The sequence below is a fragment of the Pinus tabuliformis genome, chromosome 6 (genome assembly GCF_031772625.1).
Source record: "Pinus tabuliformis cultivar Carrire ecotype Pingquan chromosome 6, CPIR1, whole genome shotgun sequence".
NCBI classification, from domain to species: Eukaryota; Viridiplantae; Streptophyta; class Pinopsida; order Pinales; family Pinaceae; genus Pinus; species Pinus tabuliformis.
The window spans coordinates 1,483,204,733-1,483,228,480 of NC_142292.1; the positions used below are offsets into that span (position 1 = coordinate 1,483,204,733).

The 23,748-nt window shown below is 37.3% G+C and overlaps 2 protein-coding genes across 2 annotated transcripts; one reads left to right on the forward strand and one right to left on the reverse strand.

Annotated features, from left to right (window-relative positions):
* Nucleotides 1-439: 439 nt before the first annotated feature.
* LOC149264233 (uncharacterized) lies at nt 440-958 on the reverse strand. The gene has a single exon (XM_089397550.1). It carries the CDS (start codon nt 956-958, stop codon nt 440-442), a length of 519 nt encoding a protein of 172 aa, XP_089253676.1.
* A 20,446-nt stretch (nt 959-21,404) lies between these two features.
* LOC149264234 (cytochrome P450 94B1-like) lies at nt 21,405-23,286 on the forward strand. Its single transcript, XM_089397553.1, has 3 exons — nt 21,405-21,511; nt 22,370-22,879; nt 23,004-23,286. Exons 1-3 carry the CDS (start codon nt 21,405-21,407, stop codon nt 23,284-23,286), a joined length of 900 nt encoding a protein of 299 aa, XP_089253679.1.
* Nucleotides 23,287-23,748: the final 462 nt, after the last annotated feature.

The following is a 23,748-nucleotide window of genomic DNA, read 5'->3' on the forward strand; positions in this document are numbered from 1 at the left end:
TAGTTTGCTGGAGCTTCTCCATTTCTTGGGATAAAGCTTATTGAGCTTGGAAGATGTTTCCAAAGGTTTCCTTGTTCCATTGTTTGATTTTTGTTTTTAGGAACTACAACTTTTGCTGAAATTGGAACATTTTGGATCCGGCAGGGGGAGTAAAGCTTTTCCAGGTTTGTTGTACTAGATCTTTGAACTGAGGATGGGTCAGCCAGAATGATTCAAAGCAGAAAGGTCATTTGGTGGAGGCCCCCGGTCTTTGCCATTGAAGCGAGATTGGCCAATGGTCCGACCCTGCATAAGGTAGAATGGAGGTAGAGAGGTCTCCTCCAAGGTAAATGGCATTATCAGTTATCAGAAATCTATCAAGCCGAGAGGCGATCTGATGAGTACCTGACCTTTTGTTATTCCAGGTAAATATTCTGTTGTTGCTGGGGAAGTCGATTAACTAGTTGCTCTGTATAAACTGTTTGAAATGCTCACTTTCAGTTTCCAGTCTGATTCTGCCTCCTGTTTTTTCTTCTAATTTGGTGATCATGTTGAAATCGCCTCCCATGATCCAGAGTGGATGGGATCTATTGGCATTGAGCAAAGATAGTGTGTCCATTTTAGAGATTTTGTTTTCAATAGTTTGCGGAAAGTACACATTGTTAAGATGACCATGCACATTGGTCCCTATGATATGGAATTTAGCTTGAATGAAGTGGTGATTAGCATGAAAATCTGTGAGTTCAATGGCTTGAGCATTCCAAGCGATTGCTAAACCGCCCGAGGCTCCTATAGCATCCATCGCCATAGTGTGGTAGCCATGCCAAGCTTTTGAGAGAGTGGTATTGAGAAGAGTACTATTGCATTTGGTTTCTTGCATGAAGAAGATATGGGGTTTCTCCTTCTGAATCAGATTTTTTATCATTCTGTATTTCCCTGGGCCATTCAGCCCTCTTAGATTCCATGAGATGAGCTTCATGGTTCAGAGTTGGGGAGAGGCCTGTAGTACTTGGTGAGTTTGGAATATCTGCCAGATTCAACCAGCATTTCCCCAATGAGGATGGTTCGCTGTAAATCTGTCTTTCTCCCTCTTTTCTTAGTATCCTTGAATAAGTTCTTCCCATCCCAGTGACTTCCAGGTTGGATTCCGAGAGATCTTTGTTGATGTGCTCTGGATAGAATGACTTCTATACTTTCTAGCTGTCTTGTTGGAATCTTATCATATTGTTTTTGCTTGCATGCCTGCTCAAGGCTAAAAATGTCCAAGTCTCCTAGGTCAATGCTTTCCGGTTCTTCATCCATTTGCTTGAGATCACCGCTATCAGAAGGGATGTTCATAGCAAGTTTGGGGATGAGCAGCTGGTTGTCAATGTCCATGCTATTAGGTTTCCAGATCAAATCTTTGTTGGGGGCTGTGGGGAGGGAAGATTGGGGTTGCTCAAGGTGCTGGGCCGGAGACATGTCCTGCGGGGGGCTATCAGAGGGTGGAGAAGGGATTTCAAGGGCAGAGGAGGGTAAAGGGGATTCATGGGCAGTAGGATCAGAGTGGGCTAAGATATCGAAACTATTACTAGTTGAGGGATTTGAGTTGCTAGCGGGGGCATATTTAGGCTAAGAGGTAGGTTTTTTATGAGTTCTTTTCCGGGGTTTACTTGAGTAAAACCTTCCTGATCTGTATGCCTAGAGGCGGTATTGGAGGATGGCTTTACATTGAGTGGGCAATCACAAAATAGATGTCCATGTGCATGGAATTTGCGACATCTGAATGGAACATGCTCATAATCTAGAGTTTGAATCCATTCGAAATCATCATGATATAAACTTACCAAGTCTGGGAGTGCTTTGTTCAGGTGCATGTAGACATAGATGCGGGCATATGAAGTGTATCTTATGTGTTTCGTTTCTTCTGCAACTTTAATGAATTCTCCCAACCCATTTCCTATTTCTTTTAAAGATTCCTCATCCCAATATTCTAGCGGCAGAGAATATAGCCGGATCCAGACAGGTGCTGAGCTGAGATCTTCTTTATCTGGGTTGAATCTCTCAATCCAATCCCTTAAATAGAGTCCTGCTGCATTAAAGAAATAAGGACCATTATCTAAGACCCTGTTCCGATCTTCTATGCAGTTGAAGATGGCAGTGAAGAAACCTTTCGGTCCAAGCTTCAGATTAATGTGTCCTTTTGGTTTCCATTTGGCTGCTATCCAACCCTGTAGGGCTTTCTCTGTGGGCCAAAACCTTATAAATTTCCCAATGAGTGCATGATCTTTCATGTATTGGATCTGGGTATTGATTCTCTGACTGGGCAGTTCAATCTTAGGCCATTCTGCAGCCACAGGTTTGCAGGTTGCGGAGGTCGCTTTGGGTTTATCATCATTTTCCACGACATTTTGCTGCCTGTCTAGGGGTATCTTTATTATACCCTGAGGTTCATTAAGCGGATCAGTATGATGCTGATCTGTTTGCGTCTGTTGTGCAGAGGCGTTGTCAGAATTATTCAAAGTCCTTGGTGTCTGATTCATCATGGGGGGAGGCTCTGTGTCCTCCCCCATCAGGGAAGCCGTTGGAGTTGAACTACAAGTTGTTGTTCTATGCTACTGAGCGATGCAGTGTTGATGGTGCGGGGACGTTGAGAACTGAGCAGTGCTCTGTCTCTGAGAATGTTGAAACCCTAGGTCGCCAACATTTTCCTTTGTCTCTCTCTCTAGGATAAACTGGTAAATAGAAATAAATTTTATTTAAAAATAATAAATTTAATTTCATAATGTTAAACTTTGGATAGATTTTAAATTTTTTTTAGTCAAAGAAAAACTAATAGGATGTCAATGAAACATTGAATACATTAATGATAGGTATAATAAAGAGTGATATGTTTTATTTTTTAATTAAAATCTTGATTTTTTTATTAATATTTTTGTCATTTAATAATAATAGAAAAGATCAATTAGACGTATATAAAGTTGTTAGAAAGAATGTTTATTCTATTTTTTATTAAATATAATTTTCACAAATAACTCAATAAACTTTATTTTGATCACTCTAAACTCATATATTAAAAATGAATAATCTCCTAAAAATCAAAATATATATTTCTCGAAAAAATGTTTCTTATATAATTAATATTTTTAATAAATTATTATTATTTATTATTAAAAAAACAAAAAAAAAACAAAAAACAAAACAAAACAAAACAAAACAAAAACAAAACAAAACAAAACAAAACAAAACAAAACAAAAACAAAAACAAAACAAAACAAAACAAAACAAAACAAAAACAAAACAAAACAAAACAAAACAAAAAAACAAAAAAAAAAAAAAAAAACATATATAAACAAATTAATAGGTAAATAACAAGTTGAATAAAAAAGAATACATTAAATAACCTATTCAATTGAAGTTAAAACATGTATGAATACATCAATATGTCAATAATAAGTTGAATGCAAGAGAAGGAATGTATGAGGTTTCATACAAGTACAGAAAAGTGATACTTTTCTATAGATAAAATATTTTTATTACTATGATTTTTTTTTTTTTTGTTAAGTTTGGCAGGATTTTTCATTTTCTATTTATACTCAGTAAATTTGGTTAGGTGGCCTCAACTTGCCCAATGGGAAACCAAGTTTGTTGGCCACCTATCTTCATTGTAAGCCATCCAAAAACAATAGAGTTCCAATCTCTCTAGCCAAGCTATACATGTCTATGTTTCATGACCAGACTCTATATATCTATCTGTACATATACTTGCATAACGAAAAGTAAATGTTAATCGTATTTATAACAAAAGTAAACATGGTAAACTGACTAACCCTTATGCTCCTCCGAGGCCAATTCCACAGGTGCAGGATCCTTGACAGTTGCTCTAGGCATCTCAGACAATTCCAGATGCATGGAATGTGTCTTTCAGTTCTGTCCAATCTAATATCCTTCTTATGGGGTTGAAACTGAATTTTCTGCAGATTTTGTTTGTAGTTCGACATCCCTTGGAGAGAAACCGCCATACCCACCGAGATCTGTTCAATGGCTTTACCCAACGGGTTTTTCATTAGCCAGTAGAGGTACAATGTTTGCTTGAATTGTGCTATCCTACCTCTGGTATTCCTAGGGTCCAAGACGAGTGTCCTCCAATTCTCCATATCCTCCTCTGTCTCACTGCCCTGCTTAATTTCCTCTTCCCATTCCTCTAACAAATTCTGGATGCCTTCATCCATGCCCTCATGGTATGTCGCAACAACTTCACTGATAAGATTCTCTACTGATTTTCGCCCTCTACGAGGCTCCAACGTGCTTGGGTCCTTATCCTTTCTAGGCTCCCGACCCCGTCTTCCACGTCCACGACCTCTCGCTGGCCGAGCCATGTCAACATTGTTCGACACCTGTTCACAGGAAAGATTTGTTAACTGAGAGCACTTTGACATATTATAACACTGGTTACAATCCTGACTTGAATTGTCGTTGTTGTCATCCTCCCCGTTCATTTCCTTTTTCCATTTTCTATCAGTGCCAGGGGTGATATGAGCGGAGAGCCAATCCTTAGATAGGGTCGAGCTCCGTATCCTTTCTAACTTCTCACCCCTCCACCCCCATTGCCTCTCATACATTGTATGGTTGACAATCCCAGGCCAAGGCCATGCAAGTGAGCCTAGCCTCAGCCCGACAAGTTTCCCTCCGTGGAGTGCAGTCCCTTTCCCTTCTGCCCAGTAAGCTGGAACAATACCTCTTTCATTATCATGCTCGACACCACCCACAGGGATCCTAGTTATTCTCTTAACACAGTAATTTATCCCAGTGCCCTAGAATTTTCCGTGGTTTCAGCAGTAGGGCCATACTCCTACCCGACATATTAGCTAACCCTCGTTGCCCTCAGCCTCAGATGCCAAGCCTCTACCTACCAGACCCCAGTGACCAGCCCCACTTAGCCCGCAGTGTGCAGTGCCCGGGTTCCCATTGCCAAACAATGCAAGGTCCAAACAACCAGAGGCAGGGTCAATACCCGGCAAGCTCAATACAAAGACACATAGCCAAACTATTGCAGCTCGACGCCTCCTCCATTTCCCCCAGCATTTCCCCCAATTACCCTTCCCAATTATCTCCCTCTCCCCCAACAAAAATCAAACCAGGTCAACATTGCAAAGGAGGCGAAGAGCCAAGATACATACCCGTTTCCGCTCCAAGTTTGATGTCGTTGGTGTTGTCGCCTTCCCTTGCCTCTGTTCCAACTCCTTACTCCACAAGCAAACTCATAATCCTTACTCGTCTGTCTATTCTTTGTTTCTATACAACCTATCTCTCCACTGCCATCTCTGCCACCTTTCCCACCACCCTTGCATGTACTCATGCCAAGGGCCACCGCACCCATCACTTTGAGCGTGTTGGGGGTAGTGGTACGTAATTCAACTGTATGCCTCATTACTTCCCACAAACATTTCCATCCACCAGCACGCACCCCGATCGGGGTATTACTATGGTTTTTATTAATAAAAATTGTTTTTACATAAGGTTTCTATTACTATGGTTTTTATAAAATTGGAGGTTGTTGTTCATGGTGTAATGCCATGAATGTCTGTTAGATTTTTATTTATACGAAAGTACGATGTCATTAATTAAATATATTTTCAATGTTTTATTATATTTATTAGTCTAATATTTTTTATTAATAATTATTAATAAAATGTATTAATGATTTAGTTATATAAAAAAAAGTTTAATTTATGGAATTATGAATTAAATATTTTTTGGTTTTGTAAGATTAAAAATATCATATTATTAAAAAAAAGTTTACAATATTAATAGTATTTATTAGTTTACGCTACGGAAATTACATCAGCAACATAAACTCAAAAAATAAGATTGTTTTTATTGTTCTTAACTTGTTTAGCTAATAACAAAATACAAACAAAAAATCTGTATAAAAAAAACATTGCATAAACCAAAAGAGATTAGGACATTAGAAAATTAAATATTTATATTAAAAAATAATAAATTATTTAATTTAAAAATAAACTATTAATAATAGGCGGTTATTATTTAATTTTATGATAATGTTAGTTTCTATAAAACTATATATATATATATTAAGTTGAGGTGAGATTTGATAATATGTGATCGGATGCTTCATAATTGACATTTGACAAAATCATTAAAATATGAGAAGAATCATACTATTAGTTTATATTTATGTGGATTAATTTATCAACGAGATACTTATCAAGTGAAGGAAACTTGTTTAATTGACCATGATAAGAGGGATATTTGTATGAAAACATGCCCAATTGTTTCGGTAGAATTTTTATAGGGTGAGCCAATAAAACATTATTAGATTGGTAAACTAATGGAGGGGGAAAATTTTTGAATACAAAGGATTGAATATATATATTAAAGATAGAAAAGTAAAAAAATAACAAGAATGTGTGAACTTGCAATCATTACTTTTCATAATAGTTCCATGGGCATTCCAAATTTGGGAAAGTAAGCATTTCATTAATCTAATGAAGATAACGCATTCTCACTGCAAACTTATAAGATTTCATTTAATGTGTAGCAAACATATAAAATTATTATTATTATTATTATTTAGGAAAGAAATGCACTTTTTTTATAATTTGAGGGCTAGAGTGAAGTTGTTGGTACTAGGTCAATCCATAAGTATAATATATTTATTTAAGATTTCACAAGGCTCAAAGTCAATACAACAATCCTCATATGCACTAAGCCATCACAACAATACTTGTCAAAACATTATAGCTCATCATTTCACTAGCAAAAATTTGAACTTGGATGAAAAAGATAATAGCCATTCTACCTAACCCATAATAATTTCAATTACATCCTGACATCTAAAATATACTAAATTGTTCTCTCCCAATTTCATTTTATTAAACTCATTTCCAATACAGTTGAGCTTTCACCCAAGGTGTAGCTATTAACTTTCATAAATGCAGAAACCTGCAGTTACATGTTGAGATTTCCATAAACCAGCAGTTACATGTTCATAAATGTTATCAGTATTTTTGTTATATGGTATAGAAAAGTAGAGAAAGAATGTAGATGATGAAATCTGTGTTCCATCTATACACTCTTCCCTTGGTGATACACGTACACAATGGGGATCAATGTCTAATAATCTTGACCAAAGATATTAACATTATTCCTCTTGTGTAATTATTGTTGGGAATTTGCGACTTAATTTTTCATAATATTAAATGAATGGACATATAGATATAATTTGTTTTATGCATATCTTATCGTTGCTTGGACTTTGTTATTGAAATGTTAGCAATGCCAAAGGCATTATATGTTTCCTTCCAGATTATTATCATAAACTTAGATCTTAGGGCAGAATTTACTATTGGACTGCCAAACTCTCTCAATAAAACTTTAATATGAGAGTAATGATTGCCAGGTGCAGTCTAATTTTGCTACTATGAAGTTGATTTTAAATTTATCATTACTAAAATCCAACGTTGGATAAATATATTTTAATTAACATATATTTTTCTTGTGTAATTATCGTTGGGAATTTGGCACTAACTTTTACAAAATATTAAATGAACTGACATACATATATAATTTGCGTCACGCATATCTTATCATTTCCTGGACTTTGTTATTTAAATGTTAGCCATGTCAAAGACATTATATGGTTCTAGGGGTAAAATTTACTGTTAGGTTGTCCAACTCTCTCAATAATTGCCCGGTGCATTCTAATTTTGCTAGTATGAAGTTGTTTATAAATTTATCATTACTAAAATCCAACATTAGATAGATATATTTTAATAAGAAAGATGATTTAAGCAATCACGAAAGAGAATGATCTTCTTACTAGTAGTTATTTGTAATAACCTTGGTTAAAAATCCATGTAAAAAAATATAAGACCACGGTTGATAGGACACATATTCCAAGCTGAATGGTGGGCAAGACATCCTAGTGGGTGTTCATTTCAGTTATTTTGGCTAAAGGAAATTGGAAAATGCAATGGCAAAGGCTTTGGAAAGGAAAAAGGCATTTTTGGCACATTTATTTATCAAAATAATGGAAATTCGGAGAAAATGAAGGTGAAAGGTCACAAGTTGCATGTGAGGAGGAGAATGAAGGTAAATAATGGAAAATGAAGAAAATAGTGACCTAATTGATAAAAAGGCTTCTGAGGATTAGTTGGCAAGATTTTGCTCAGATTTTGCATTAGATCAAGAAAGGAAAAGAAGGCAAGAGGAAGGAAGGAGCAAGTAAGGAAGAGCAAGATCAAGCAGCTACAACATGATTCTTTGCAGGTATCAATTGTCATGTGCATTATCCTTGCTAGATTTGGCATGTATGGTATTGAATGTGGTTCTTGCCAGGTGTGACAGTGTTTTCAGCCTAGAATTTCCATTTCCGGATAGCCATGGTGTGATGGGGTTCTCATGTTTTGGTTGAGTTGGATTGTTGGATGGATTCAAAGCTTAGTGAGGTGTATCTCTGAATGATAGAACACATGGCCTAGTAGTCCCTAAACTGGACTATGGATCATGGTAAATCCATTGGCCTAGTAACCCCTAAGCTAGACTGTGGGTGGTGGTAAAGCCAAGATTGTGTTTCCTCGGTGGGCCTAGGAATCCTTGTCTGTGAATGAAAAGATATACGATAAAGCCAAGAGGTGATTTTCTCTCCATTGGGCCTAGTAATCCTGGGTTTGGGATATGTGGTAAAACCTGGAGAGTGGGTCTCCATTTAGGGCCTAGTGATCCAGGTTTGGATTAGGGTAAAGCCTCAGAGACTAGGACACAGGAAAATTCCTCATGGTGTAGGTGGAGAAATCCGGTGGCATCCATTCTTGTTTAGCCTAGTGATCAGGTGGAGATCGTGGTAAAGCATGTTATTACATGTTTATTGTGTTGCCTTAGTGATCTGGGATGGATTACGGTAAAGCCTGGTTTTTATTGATGAGGGTGAGGTGGTTTAGCCTTGGGATGCCTTGGTTGGTTCTTTTGGTTTATGTCCCACATTCATGCTTGGAATATGGCATGGGGGTGAATCGATGAAGAGAGATTTGGCTCAGTCATTCTATAGTCGGGTGGAACGTGGTAGTCCCATCTTGGGTTTGGATTTTGCATCATTAATGAGAGTTTATTTCTCCTTTTATTTCTATGAGTATTATACTGATTTATATGTGGATCATATGGCTGCGATTTCATTGGTTTTTTTGTTGCTATTATGTTGGTTATGTATGTGTTTTATGACAGTGGCTATGTATGGCTCTCATCATGTTTTTACCTGTAAATGAATAGACAATGCATCTATGATCTAATAGATGATAATGCAACAAATGATATGAGGGAACAATGGTTCGTAGTGATTCTCAAATAAGTATGAGATCCCTACACTTAAATCTTTTATTTACACTTGTAGATTACATATTTTTGATATGTTTGACGAAATACATGTCATTGCTAATAGGGGTTTGGTTAAGGGCTTGTTTAACTATTTTCTTTTGCATCATTTTTTCCCTGTTATTTTACTATTGTGGAGCTTTCATTCTATTATGGGCAGTGACTTGGGCTCTTGGCTTCAAAAAAGTGGCTTAAATCCCAGGGATGCTGGCACAAAACTAGAAAAAATAGTCCCTGAACATTGGCATGCCTATAGCATGAGAGCGTCCAGAGCCTTCTGGGCACTGGCAGACCTATAGTATGAGAGTGTCCAGAGGTCAAGAGGCCTAAAACTTCAGTGGGGCCTAGGGGCTAGCTGCCTGAAGTGTTGGGATGGTTCGCAGGGGTCATGTAGCTAATGTGGAAGGTTTGTATGTTGTGTTTCCATTGATTCCATTTCCTTAAGGTCACATAAGAGGTTCAATATGATCATAGTAGCCTCTCATTGCATGTTTACCCCTGTTGGCTGGTTACCTGGATAGATGTGAGAGGAGAGTGTTACATTATTAGTATGCAACATAAAGATTATGTATATAGGTGAATAACAATCAAATGTGCCATTATTTTCTCCCCAAAAAAGAACATAATAAAATATCATGCATTCAAAATTTAAGATTTCAGAGACTACGCACAATAATCTTTAAAGCAGAAGATGCCCAAATTTTGTATAATTTTGAAATACTAAAGAACCCGCATACTTTCCACCTACTTTCAAAGTTTAGGATTGCAAAGACTAAGAACAATAATATTTAAAGCAGAAAATACCCAGAATTTGTGTAATTTTGAAATAATAAAGAACCCCAAAATCTTACTAGATCAGTGTTTACATTATTCTCGCTTGGAGATTCCCTATTGCACCTTCACTGCACTAACGAAACAACACACAAAATTGAATATCCTCTGGAGATTCCCGACTACACCTTCATTACACTGACAAAACAATATACAAAATTGAATATCAGAAAATGCTAGAGTGAAATTGGTGGAAACCATGAAAACAAGTGTATGGTTTAGGGGAAGCTTATGCCATTAACTATTAAAATGGTTTTTTCCCCACAGTTCTATAATGGCCGAATATATATAATAAATTTTGAATGTATAATAAAACCTCTAAAATATTGAAACCTTTAGAGATTATATACAAGTGGAATGCTATAGTGTAGGCTACTTGGGATTTTTCAACAAGTGTACCCCTCGACGGTGATGCAACGTGGGTTGTTTGTGGCATGCATTAAACTACCATATAACATTAGTTATACATGTTAGTGATATGTTATACTTTGTTTAATAATTATTTGAGTTTGTATAGATAAATATTGGTATAAATGTTCATTTAAATAAAAATAAAGCTACATTCATTTATGACATTATATATCTTAACACATATGGGCATCAACCTACTTTAATTTAAAATTTATTTATAAAATCGCACGACAATTCCAAAGCAACAAAATAGAGAGGGAAAAAAATTCCACCAAGTTTTTTGTTAGATAGGCATGTCGAACTTGCATGCAGGCCATGCAACTATTTCACAAATATCTCTTTTCCAATTTGTTTGAGTGAGAAGCAGCATCAGTTGTGTTGAGAAATGGCAACAAGAAATTCTAGTTTAATATGTCCTTGAATAAAATAGTGAATTAAAATCGAATTATATTCTCATAAGAATTTGTAAATAGTTAATTAAGTTTAATTGACTTAATTAGCTTAGGAATTTCGAGTTGGAAGTCTTTCTGTAGTCATGTATATGTTCTCAAATTTTAGGCATCTAGGATGAGTTTATTTGAGTTGTAATTAGATAACTTAGTTTGACTGAGTTATAGACAGTTAAACTAGTTCTAACTGTTTGTGGAACTAGTAGAGATCTAGTAGTGAGTTGGTACACTGGTGCATCCTCAATGCTACTCCAGCGAACTGAAGATTCCCTCATGAGAAACTCATGCATGTCAGTTCAAAGAAAGTCCCAGTTGAGACTAGAGTGCAAGGACACTATACTATCAGTTAGAGAATGATCCGAGTTGTACAGATCATGCATGCAATCATAAGAGGACCTAAATTTGGATTGCGCAGTTATGGAAGAAGGAATTCCCAATTAAATATTGGTTATTCCTCACAGGAATTGCGCAAGGAAATAGGGGCTCAGGAGGCAGAAAAAATTGGCTAAGTGTTGGTTAGTGTGGGCTTGTGAGGCAAAGAGTTGATTATAATTGTGTGGAATTGTTCTTCTGAGAAGAAGCTTTGTATTACCACTTAAATTTCTGATGAATGCAATAGATAGTCGGGGTTTTCAGTAGTGGCTTTCCCTAAAGAAACAAGTGTGTTATGTGTCTTCGATTATATTCCTCTTGTCAATTATTGTTTTCATTGATTCTTGATTTCCGTTGTTTAAAGTGTAGAGTAGATTCTTGCCTTGTGTTTTAGTACATTACATGAGCTGTAAATCTATTGGAAAATAGACATGGTATCGGATTTGAAGACAATATAGTAGAGGAGATTTCGAATTTTTGAGTTTTGGGTTCCATGTGAAATTCGAATTTGCAATACATATTTCAGGATCGGCAGATGGCATTCTACGGTTTGCGACTCGAGTATGCCTTGGAAGGAAACTCAAATTATATAACCTGGAAGGAAAGAATGGAGGTTGTGTTGGAGGATAATGGCTTGAAGGAATTCATTAATCAAGACATTCCTAAGCCAGCAGCATTGGATGCACAAAATCTAGTCGAATGGAAGAAGTGTGTGGTGAAGGTGAGGTGGATAATCCTTGAGGTAGTTTTAGACCACATTGTCTCGAGTCTGCATGGGAAGGAAACTCTATATACCATGTGGAAATTGTTGATATACCTATTCCAGAACAGTAGTGACCATAGGAAGTTAGCACTGAAAGACAAACTTTGAAAAATCAAGATGGAGAAAGGCGAGACAATTCCAAATTACTTAACCAAGTTCACTCACTGTTGTGATGAGCTTGGAAGTCTTGGAATAATTGTTGTCGTGGATGATATGGTGAGCCTAGCTCTCCTAGGCCTTCCAAAGAGTTGCAATAGCTATATGGACTTTTTCAATGGGAGGGAGAAGTTGCCAGATTTGGAATGACTATGGTCGGATTTGATGCAGGAGGAGATCAGAAGGAACACCAGAGATGGTTCCTCATCAAAGACTAATGATGAGGAAAATTGTGCCTTAGCAGGTAAGGCACGGAAAGGGAAAGGGAAGGCATCCCATTCCAAATTGGATTCTTACCATAAAGGTAAGAATAAAGACACAACGAAAGTTAAGTGCTTTCATTTTCACGAGCTAGGCCACTTTGCTACAAATTGTTTGCTCAAGAAGTCCAATAAGAAGTCCTCAGGAGGAGTAGCGGGTGAGGCTTTGGCCTCTCAATTCAAATTGTACTTTACTCTCATCAAATGCATGGTGTCATCAATGATGGGTAGTGTATGGTATCTTGATAGTGGAGCTTCGTTCCACATGACTGGTGACAAGGAGTTGTTCAGTGACCTGGAGGAGAAATATCTCTAGATGCATATCGAGATGGCTGACGACGATAGGTATAGTGCTATTGGATTGGGCACGGTTACTTTTTAGAGGGAGAAGGGTGCTCCTCTCACCTTGAGGGAAGTTATTTATGTGCCTGGTTGAAGCAGAACTTAGTATCAGTCACCATGCTTGAGGATAGAGGCTATGATGTGATTTTCTCGAAAGGAAAGGCGTTCCTTTGACACATAGCCATGGGTCAAGTAAAAAAGATAGTGATTTGAGTTAAGAATCTCTATAAACTGGAGGTAGATGATTGTTCTTCTTTGAGCATGAAAGCTGAGAAGGTACAAAGCTGAGACGTCGACGAGTCGTGGCACAACCAATTTGGCCACTTGCATCATGGGGCTTTGAAAATCATGCAACAAATCTCAACTGGTATTCCCAAAGGTACGCTAGAGAAAGTTGATACACACAAGGGGTGTACTTTGGGAAAATACACCAAGGCTTACTTTCACAACATAGACAATCGAGCAGAGGCGATTCTAAAACGAGTCCATTCAGATGTGTGTGGACCATTCTCGACAGCATCCACGTCCAAACATAGGTATTATGTTATATTTGTTGAAGAATTTTCTTGTAAATGCTGGATATTTTTCATGCAGAAGAAGGATCAAGCTTTCACAAAGTTTTGTGAATTTAAAGCATTGGTTGAGAAAGAGCTTGGAAAGAAGTTTAAAGTTCTACGGAGTGATAACAGTGGTGAGTATGTCTCAAATGAGTTTAAGAACTTATGTGCAGCAGAAGGGATTAAACGAGAGTTGACGACACCCCATAACCCACAACAGAATGGGGTGGCCGAGAGGAAGAACAGAAGCATTGTAGGGTCAGCATGGGAAATGTTGCATGATCAGGGCCTACCACTACACTTGTGGGATGAGGCATGCAACACAACAGTTTATATGCAAAACTGTAGCCCGCATCGGATTCTTGGGATGAAGACACTAGAGGAGGCTTATTCTTGTAAGGGGCCAGATGTTGGTCACTTCAGGATTTTTGGGTCATCGGTATATTTCCATGTGACCAAGTATGCACGGAAGAAGCTTGAGCCGACAACAGAGTTGGGGATATTTGTGGGGTACACTGATACACCTCCCAACTATCGGGTGTACTTGCCGACCAACAGGATGACAGTGGTCTGTAGGGATGTCAGATTCAATGAGGAGAAGGCAATGTGAGTTTCGTTGAGAGGGAGCTTGAGCTACATGCCGTTGAGGAGTTCTTAGCTCCTAAGGTTGACGAGCCTCAGATTGATGTGGAGCAACCGCATGTAGAGGATCCGAAAGTGGAGACATCCACTTAGGCAGTGTCTTCCAAAGTTGGAAGAAAGTGCACCAAATAGGCTGACATACTATTTCATGATGCACGGGAGAATGTGGGAGCAACCACATCTCAGCGCAGGCAGAGGAGGTCACTTAAGAGGTACACTGGATACATGGCTCTTATGAGCAGATGTGTTGAGACAGAGCCATCTTCCTTTGAGGAAGCAGTGCAGAAATCGGTTTGGGTTGATGCCATGGTGGAGGAGTATGACTCCATAGTTCATAACAGTGTTTGGGATGTGGTCTCGAGACCAGAGGATAAGTCAGTGGTGAGCTCCTGATGGCTTTACAAGGTAAAGAAAGTTGCAAATGGTAGTGTGGAGAAGCATAAGTCCAGGTTTGTGGCCCGTGGCTTTTCATAGGTAAAGGGGATTGACTATGATGAGACCTTTGCTCCTGTTGCAAGGTACTCATCGATCATATCTATATTGGCACTATCAATGTAGATGGGTTGGAAGATACATCATGTATATGTGAAGACAACCTTCCTTAATGGCACGATTGAAGAAGAGGTGTACATAGAGCAGCTTGAAGGATTTGAGACCTTCGATTGTGAGTCGCATGTGTGCTGGCTCAAAAGGGCGTTGTATGGGTTGAAGAAAGCACCTCATTCTTGGTACACCAAGATCGATAGCTACTTCACCGGGTTGGGCTTCACCAAAAGTGAAGCAGATGTGAACCTATACCACATAATGGTGGAAGGTAAATTGTTGATCATTGTGTTATATGTCGATGATTTGATTTTGACAGGTGATGATTAGTTGATCAAGTCTTGCAAGGAGGACCTTGCAAGACAGATTGAGATGAAGGACATGGGGTTCATGCATTAATTTCTGGGAATGGAAGTATGGCAGGGTGATGGGTACCTGTTTGCGTCTTAGGGAAAGTATGCCAACGAGATACTCAAGAGGTTTTGCATGAAGAGTAGAAAACCCATGGAGACTCCTCTAGAAGGTAACTGGAGGAAGGAGGATGCTAGTTCAGGGGAAGTAGTGGAAGATATTGTTCATATCCAGCTTGTGGGTTCACTCATGTATTTGGTGAACACACGACCGGATATGTGCTATGCTGTTAACCAGCTTATTCAAGCGGTGGTTAGCCCTACCAAGCGGTATTGGAAGGCGGCAAAGCATGTGTTGAGATACCTCAAGGGCACTACTCAGTATGGATTGTGGTACAAACGGACAAAGGGAGTGAAGCTTCAAGGCTTCACTAATGAAGATTGGGCAGGGAGTCCATCCAATAGAAAGAGAACATCAGGAGGGATATTTAGTATTGGGTCAGCGACAGTTTCTTGATACAGTAGGAAACAGAGATCAGTTACACTCAGTTTGACAGAGGCAGAGTACATGCCAACAAGTCAGACAGCATGTGAGGCCATCTGGATGAGGAAGATTCTGGTTGGTTTGTTTGGTTAGCAGATGGATCCAACTGTGATTTACTGCGATAATCAGAGTTGTATCAAACTCTTTGAAAATCCAGTTTTTCATGATCGGTCCAAGCATATTGATATCCGATATCATCATCTCAAATATTGTGTATTGAGGCATATTATGTTATTGGAGTACACCCCATGGAGGAGCAAGATGCTGACATTTTGACAAAGGCAGTGTCAATATGTAAATTCAAGTTTCACAGAGACAGGACAGGGGTAGCTGATAATCCCTTTCTTATTGAGAGGGAGTGTTAGAAATGAAAACAAGAAATTCTGATTTAATTTGTCCTTGAATTAAACTACGAATTAAAATCAAATTATATTATCATAGCAACTTGTAAATAGTTAATTAAGTTTAATTGACTTAATTAGCTTAGGAATTTCGATTTGGAAGTCTTTTTGTAGTCATGTATATGTTCTCCCTAAATTTTAGAGGTCTGGGATGTGTTTATTTGAGTTGTAATAAGATAACTTAGTTTAACTGAGTTATAGACAGTTAAACTAGTTCTAACTATTTGTGGAACTAGTAGAGGTCTAGTAGTGAGTTGGTGCACTGGTGCATCCTTAGTGCTACTCCAGCTTACTAAATATTGCCTCATGAGAAACTCATGCATGTCAATTCAGAGAAATACCCAGTTAAGACAAGAGTGCAGGGATAGTGTACTATCAGTTGTAGAATGATCCGAGTTGTATAGATCATGCATGCAATCAGAAGAGGACCTAGATTTGGATTGTGCAGTTATGGAAGAAGGAATTCCCAATTAAATATGGGCTATTCCTCACAGGAATTTCTCAAGGAAATAGGGGCTCAACCGGCAACATAAATTGGCTAAGTGTTGGTCAATGCGGGCTTGTGAGGCAGAGAGTTGATCATAATTGTGTGGAATTGTTCTTGTGAGAACAAGCTTTGTATTATCACTCAAATTTCTTATTAATGTAATATATAATCGAGGTTTTGAGAAGTGGCTTTCCCCATAGAAACAATTGTTTTATGTGTTTGATTATCTTCCTCTTGTCAATTATTGTTTTCATCGATTCTTGGTTTCCGTTGTTTAAAAAGTAGAGTATATTCTTGTCTTGTGTTTTAGTACATTACATGAGTTGTGAATCTATAGGAAAATCTACAAGTTGTGAAGATGAGCTTGCACATGGCACTGACTCCACACATTTAACGTCCACAACACATGCAAAAACATATGGATTCCATCTAACTGAAGCAGATATCATGAACTCGCTAAACCTATCCATTATGTGTCGAATTGGAGTGTCACATATGTATCAAACTTATAAGTCTGAGGACTATAGAAACAATGTTGAACCAGAAGAGAAAGGAGGCCCAAGAAAACAACAAAGAAGTTGTTGAAGGAAGAAGAAGTTGGTATTTCAGTTAAGTCCAAGATGAAGATCATTAAAGACAAATCTAATATGAAGACGAGAGAAAAAGGTTTACATTCTCCTTGGACAGAAGTATGATCCCCCAAAAAGAGGAACGTTCGACAAACATTTTTTAAAATTCCTTCTGTTTATCTGAGGAATTATTTCAAGTTTTAAACTCAAAATTCAAGTTTTTTCGTTCCTACAAACAATTGAAAGAAAGTTAGGTGTCTTTGTTATAGGTGTTGTCTCATTCTCTACAATCTCTTATCTGACTTTGTTGATGCCTGTTCCTTTTACTTTGCGCACTTGTCCCTGCTAGTAACCAATCTTATTTTATTTTTGGAATCTTGTTTTCATGCTTATTTAAAAGAATTTCAGGACCTTCTCTAGTATTGCTACCAAAACAGTATTAAACTACTTCCTCACATATAACTATAGAAAAAGAATTTTGTTAAAGGGATTTATTTTAATCTAAAGCTTCATAAGTTTTTGTTGAGTCTAATTCAAGTTTCTGCATTTGCAGATGCACGTATAGATTGCATATATGAGACTATTATCTGCAAAAGTTGTTAATTGCACAAGTTGCATGTACATATTATATATGTATATGAAACTATTAACAGCAAAAGTTGTTAGTTGTAACACGAAAAAAAGGAAGGAAAAAAGACATTATAATCCCAAACTATTATATTCTACAATTATCCATATTTCTGAAAATTCGTTTTTGAAGCCACATTCTTTTGGATTTGGTTACCTTAATCAACATTGACTTTATACATTGTTGATGCAAAATTTCCATCTTTAGGGTCATTGTTGGCTTCGACTATATGCATTGTTGCTGCAAAATTTCCATTTGCATGACCATTGTTGGCTTATTCTACTTGAAATAGCTTCTTTTGATGCAGAGCATGACCATTCTCTGTGCTATGGGTAGGGGTAGCATCCATCAAAACTTCTATCTGCAAGGTTGTTGTTGGCTTCACCTGCCTAATACAACTTCTTTTGAATTTCACCCTAGGCACCTACAAAGTGTAACTTTTCTTTGTACTCTGGATATTCACTGGACATAAATAAATAAAACGAGGCCGTAGGGAAGCAGTCGGCCCAGAAGATGTGCAAAAATAAAGAACTTGTGGCATAAGGGAAAATGGCAGTGGTTGCATGTGGTGCAGCGAGAACGTGTGGCATTAGGAAAATAGCAGAGGCAGTGTGTAGTGGCAGCGTGCAGGATAGCAAGAACATGTGACATTAGAGAAAATGATTGTGGTAGGCATATAATTCAATATTTTGCATTCACAAAATAAAACAAGAAATAATATTATACATTCAGAAAAATTGGATATGCTAGAAAGCCCGCCACTAGCCCCTTGGAATAGGGGAACAAAAAACTATGGATACAAAATTTTGACTCGAAATAAAGGTAGCAAAAAACTTTAAATATGTTATGGGTTCAAAACTTTGTTTTTTTTTATTGAAAAAAACTTTTGGATAAAATAACATTAATCTATTGTAACTTTGCCTCGAAGAACGTAAAATCTCCAATAAAAAATCCAATACAAAAATTTGGTTAAATTTTGGTGAAACTAAATAACCACCCAAAAATTTCGTTAAATTTTAGTAAAACAACTAATCAACCGATATTAATATGAATTCAACGATCCACCAATCACTATAGTACTGCACTACCACAAGCAAAGACTAATAATTGATTCTACTAGTAAAACTTACATATACTAGCAATTGTCCCAAAAGGTACAAAAAGAGGCCGATAGAATTATTAAAAGGAAGAAACCTCTATAGATAGTCAAACATATACAAAGCTTGCTAGTGACCAAGGCAATAACCACGATGACCATCTCGTACTAGCACATTTGATACTAAAACAACAAAACCAAAACCAAACCATTCATATCAATATATTAAGTTTAAAACGCGTTCATACTTAAAACTCAATAGATTATTGGAAACACACTTTATTTTTTTAAATAAAAAATAAATTACACTGTTTTACATGGTAAATGAAAAGCGGAAAAATTTGTGATTTGCAAATATTAAAACAAACCACTTACATTGCTGGTTGACACTACAACTAAAACATTAACTAACTGTAAGATGCTTTTCCACATTGTAATTTAATATGCTTTTCTATCTTCAACTTTTAAACTCATTATTTATTTCTAAAATTGTTGTCCACTTATACCATATATAAAACCACCTTAATTAATAATGATAACCCCTCAAGTGAAGGTCAGATCAACATTATTTACTTAAACCATGAGTGTTGAAAAAGCATTATTTAAATAGATTATATAAACATTAAGCATTCCGCAATATCAACATTATTTACTTGGATTATGTCAACATTTACCATTGCGTGTAACCATAACCAGATGGAAATAAGGTAGGCCCCGTAATTGAATAGTGTGATTAGAAAGTCAAATTATAATATTCTTAAACCAATACTTATTGTATTCTTATACTTATATTCAATGTATTTAAACCTCTTAAAATATGCATCCTTGCATTATCATGCTTCACACGAATATCAAACCTTGTTATCCATTTCTATTTAATGTACTTAATCCTCATGCCACTCACTGGTGTGGTTTACTATTCATATGAATGTCATATGGAAAACAATGAGGTGACATGATGCTGATGAATGATAAGGGCAGATAATTACATAAATATGAAACCTAGTTATCCATTTCCATTCAATGTACTTAATCCTCTTGTCCTACCCACTAGTGTGTCCTTCGATGGTTTACTATTCACATGAATGTCATATGGCAGGCAATGAGGTGATGTGATGCTCATGAATGATAAAAGTAGCCATAGAAGTTCAACAATCTCAAGTAAAGTTTATACAGAATTAGTTTGAGAGTCGATTGAATATGGATTTAGTTCATACCAAAATAGATTCATCTAGGTTTACAGTTAAAGCACAGCTCAACCAACTAATTGAAGATGTGCATCCTTGCATTACCATGTTTAACATATATATCAAACTAACTATTTAAATATACGCATCTATGCATCCTTGCACTATCATGATGAGCATAGACATCAAACCAGGTTATTTCAGGTTAATAGTTTATGTTCAATGCATTCTATACACTGTCTAGAACCAGATCATACTCTGGAACGAGGTTCTTTCAGGTTATTTGTTTGTGTTCAATGCATTCAATACACTGTCTAGAACCAGATCAAACTGTCCAGAACCAGGTTATTTGTTTATGTTCACTGCATTCAATCCACTGTCTAGATTCCATACATGGGTTACAAGTTTACTCTGAAGCATGGCTATTGAAAAACCTCAATTTGTAAATTAATATAAGTCCCATCACCCTATTTACAGCCCCTAAATTCTTTAATGAAATTAGATTTGAACTTAGTACAAATCCCATCTCATCACCTCACTTCTTGTACCTACACTCTTTAGTGAATCTAGAGTCTATCTGCATAGCAACATTGAATGTGCGAACACCTAATGCACTTCAGAAACAAAATGGCTAAAAGCATGTTAAATTCAGCAAGAAAACTGATCATTCTGTATATAATTCGCTATATGATCTACCTATTTACAGTGCTACACATATCCTTTCATCCCCCACTAAACGTAAAAGCGCCAGATGCATTTCACGAACACAAAGGCTAAAAACATGTCAAACTCAAACCAGAAAACTGATCCTTCAATCTATAAATGATCCTTTCTATCTATTTACAATGCTACATGCTTGCTTTTACTGTTAACAACATCTATTTACATGGCTGGAACATAATAGATCTCTGATATTTTCCAGATTAGGCCTGCATGCATGCACTTTGAGAACGTTATTTACTGTACAAATTGTAGATACCCATCATATCACATTTTGACAGTTACAGCCAGTCAAGCATACCATGGGGTTTTCCTGCATATATTGTCCTCTTAGTCCACATCAATAGTGCAGAGATCTGCCATAGAGAGGTCCCAGGTTTGCCTCGGGCAGATTGATAGACATTAAAAAGTTACAGATGCCCAAAGTATCACTCACCAAATAGTTGATCATCTCTGTGAGAACAGAGGAGCGGTAAGCATAAATGGACAGCACAAGCCCAGCACTGAACATCTCTATTTTGAACATCTCTGTCATGTACAAGGTTCATGAATGAGAGTTAAAGTTAAAATTATTTGGTGAGAATGGAATAGTACTACTTCCTGTGATAAGAGTTCACAGGAGAGAGATCAAATATATACGACATCGACACTTTCTTCCATATCGGATTTTGTTTCAGTGGACGGGTGGTGTCTCTGTTGTCGCCCTTCTCTCAAGTTATACAGATCCGAATTGAACTTTGCTTTTGCCATGGCGGTCGACCAGTTTCTGCTTGCCTTTTCTCTTCTCATTTGGATTCCTGTTCTTTTACAATATATCGAAGCAATCGGTAATACCAAAGTCCTACGATATATCTTGTAATTGGAATTTTGTGTGAAATTTTCAAGAACAGGGACAGTGTTGTGGAATGGACAGTGAATATTTTTTCCAGAATCCCTTCCCACACATTTATGGTCCAGAGCCCAGGGGGCATCCCAGGCATTCTCACTACTAATCCCTCAAATGTGGAGCATATTGTGAGAATTTTCAAAATTACCCCTAGGTAGAACGCTCCACTTTCTTTCTCCACGATTTAAGGGCATCTAATGTAGTTATCTTTGATTTTGAAAGAAGAAGAAAGGTTTCATACTTCTGTGGTATGCTTACGAATTTGGATTATCCATAGTATTTTTCAAATTTTATGGACATTTAAAATTTCAGAGTAAATTAGTCTGGACAGCCACAAAATTTGAAAAATATTGTAGATAATCCTAATTAAATTTGAAAAATACTTTGGATAATCCAAATTCTTCTTCCACATCAGAAGAAGAAAGTTCAATTGTCTAGCAATTTGCTAATTTTGCTGTCTATAAACAACGTGTATGCTTCCTAGCGTTTCACCCCACCACGTGAAATGAAAAAGTAAAATCAATAGTGCTGCTCGATGTGATAGGAGGTGACGGGATAGAGATAAGATGCTTCTATTTGGCTAGAAGTTTGAAGGGACAGATGGTGTCTCTGTGATTGCCCTTCTTTCCACTTATACAGACCTGAATTGAAGATTTCTAAACCAGACAAGCTTTTGCCATGGAAATCGACCAGTTTTTGCTTGCCTTTCTTCTCTTCTCATTTGGCTTCCTACTCTTTTTCATTACAAGAAATCGAAGCAATCGGCCATACCAAGGTCCTGTAATATATCCTGTAATTGGTATTCTGTGGGAATTTTTCAAGAACAGGGACAGGGTTCTGGAATGGATTGTGGATATTCTTTCCAGAATCCCTTCCCACACATGTATGGTCCAGTGCCCAGGAGGCGTCCCAGGCTTTATCACTGCGAATCCCTCTAATGTGGAGCATATTCTGAGAGCCAATTTTCAGAATTACCCCAAGGGAAAACGCTTCAGTTTCTTTCTCCACGATTTCCTGGGCAAGGGGATCTTCAACACTGATGGGGAGTTGTGGAAAATGCAGAGGAAGGCTGCGAGCTATGAATTCAATACCAAGTCGCTCCGAAACTTCGTGGTGGAGGCTGTTCAGTGGGAAATCAAGAACCGGCTAATGGTGGTGCTCAAGAGCGCATGCGAAGGGGAAGAGATCATAGACTTGCTGGACATTTTGATGAGGTTTGCATTCGACAATATCTGCAAGGTGGCGTTCGGTGTCGATCCTGGTTGCCTCCACCCTTCTCTGCCCAGGTCCCAATTTGCAAAGGCTTTTAACAATGCTCTTGATATTAGTGCTAGCAGGTTTTTTTTCCATTTTCCCCTTTCTGTGGAGAATCAAGCGAAAGCTTGACATCTGTTCTGAGAGGCGGTTAAGAGAAGCCATAAATGTAGTGAACGAATTTTCCATGGACATTATTCGTTCTAGGAGAAGTGAGATCTCTGAAGGGCATCTGAGGGAAGGCTTGCTTTCAAGATTCATGGCGGCAGCTCTGTCTGATTGGGAGCTATTTGAGATAGAATGCGATCAGAAAGGTTTGCAGAAGATGGCAATGGCGGGCGAAAAATCGAAATTATTCATCGGAGATATGATGGTTAGTTTTATGAACGCTTCCGAAGAAAACATCACAAATCTCTCAAACGCCAACCAAAAATTAAGTAGCCGCAGAACTGCCTTCATGAATATCCACGAGTATGACGACTCACCATGAATATCCACGAGAATGACGGCTCGCTTTCAGGACTCTACGGTTATGCCCGCTCTATGCCCAACGCCAGGTGTCAATCTGAGAAAGAAAGGGACGACGAAAGTCCCTTTCAAAGGAAGGCCTATCGGCCTAAAAATCTTTCACACCGATTATTAAAATCCACATTTAAATAAAAACATTAATAACGCTGAAGCCTCTTTATATTTCTTTCCCTCTCTGATAGTCTTAGAACCTAGTTCGAATTTTATATTTTTATTTTTATTTTTATTTTCAGAGGACACATTCAAATCCGGCTTTGAATATAATACATAAATAAATCATGATTAAATATATACTTGGAACCGGATTTGAATATAATACATAAATAAATCATGATTAAATATATAATTGGAAATATATATTGATGGTTTTGATTATTTATTTTTTTTTATTTTTTTTTACTATATTTATATTTATATTTATATT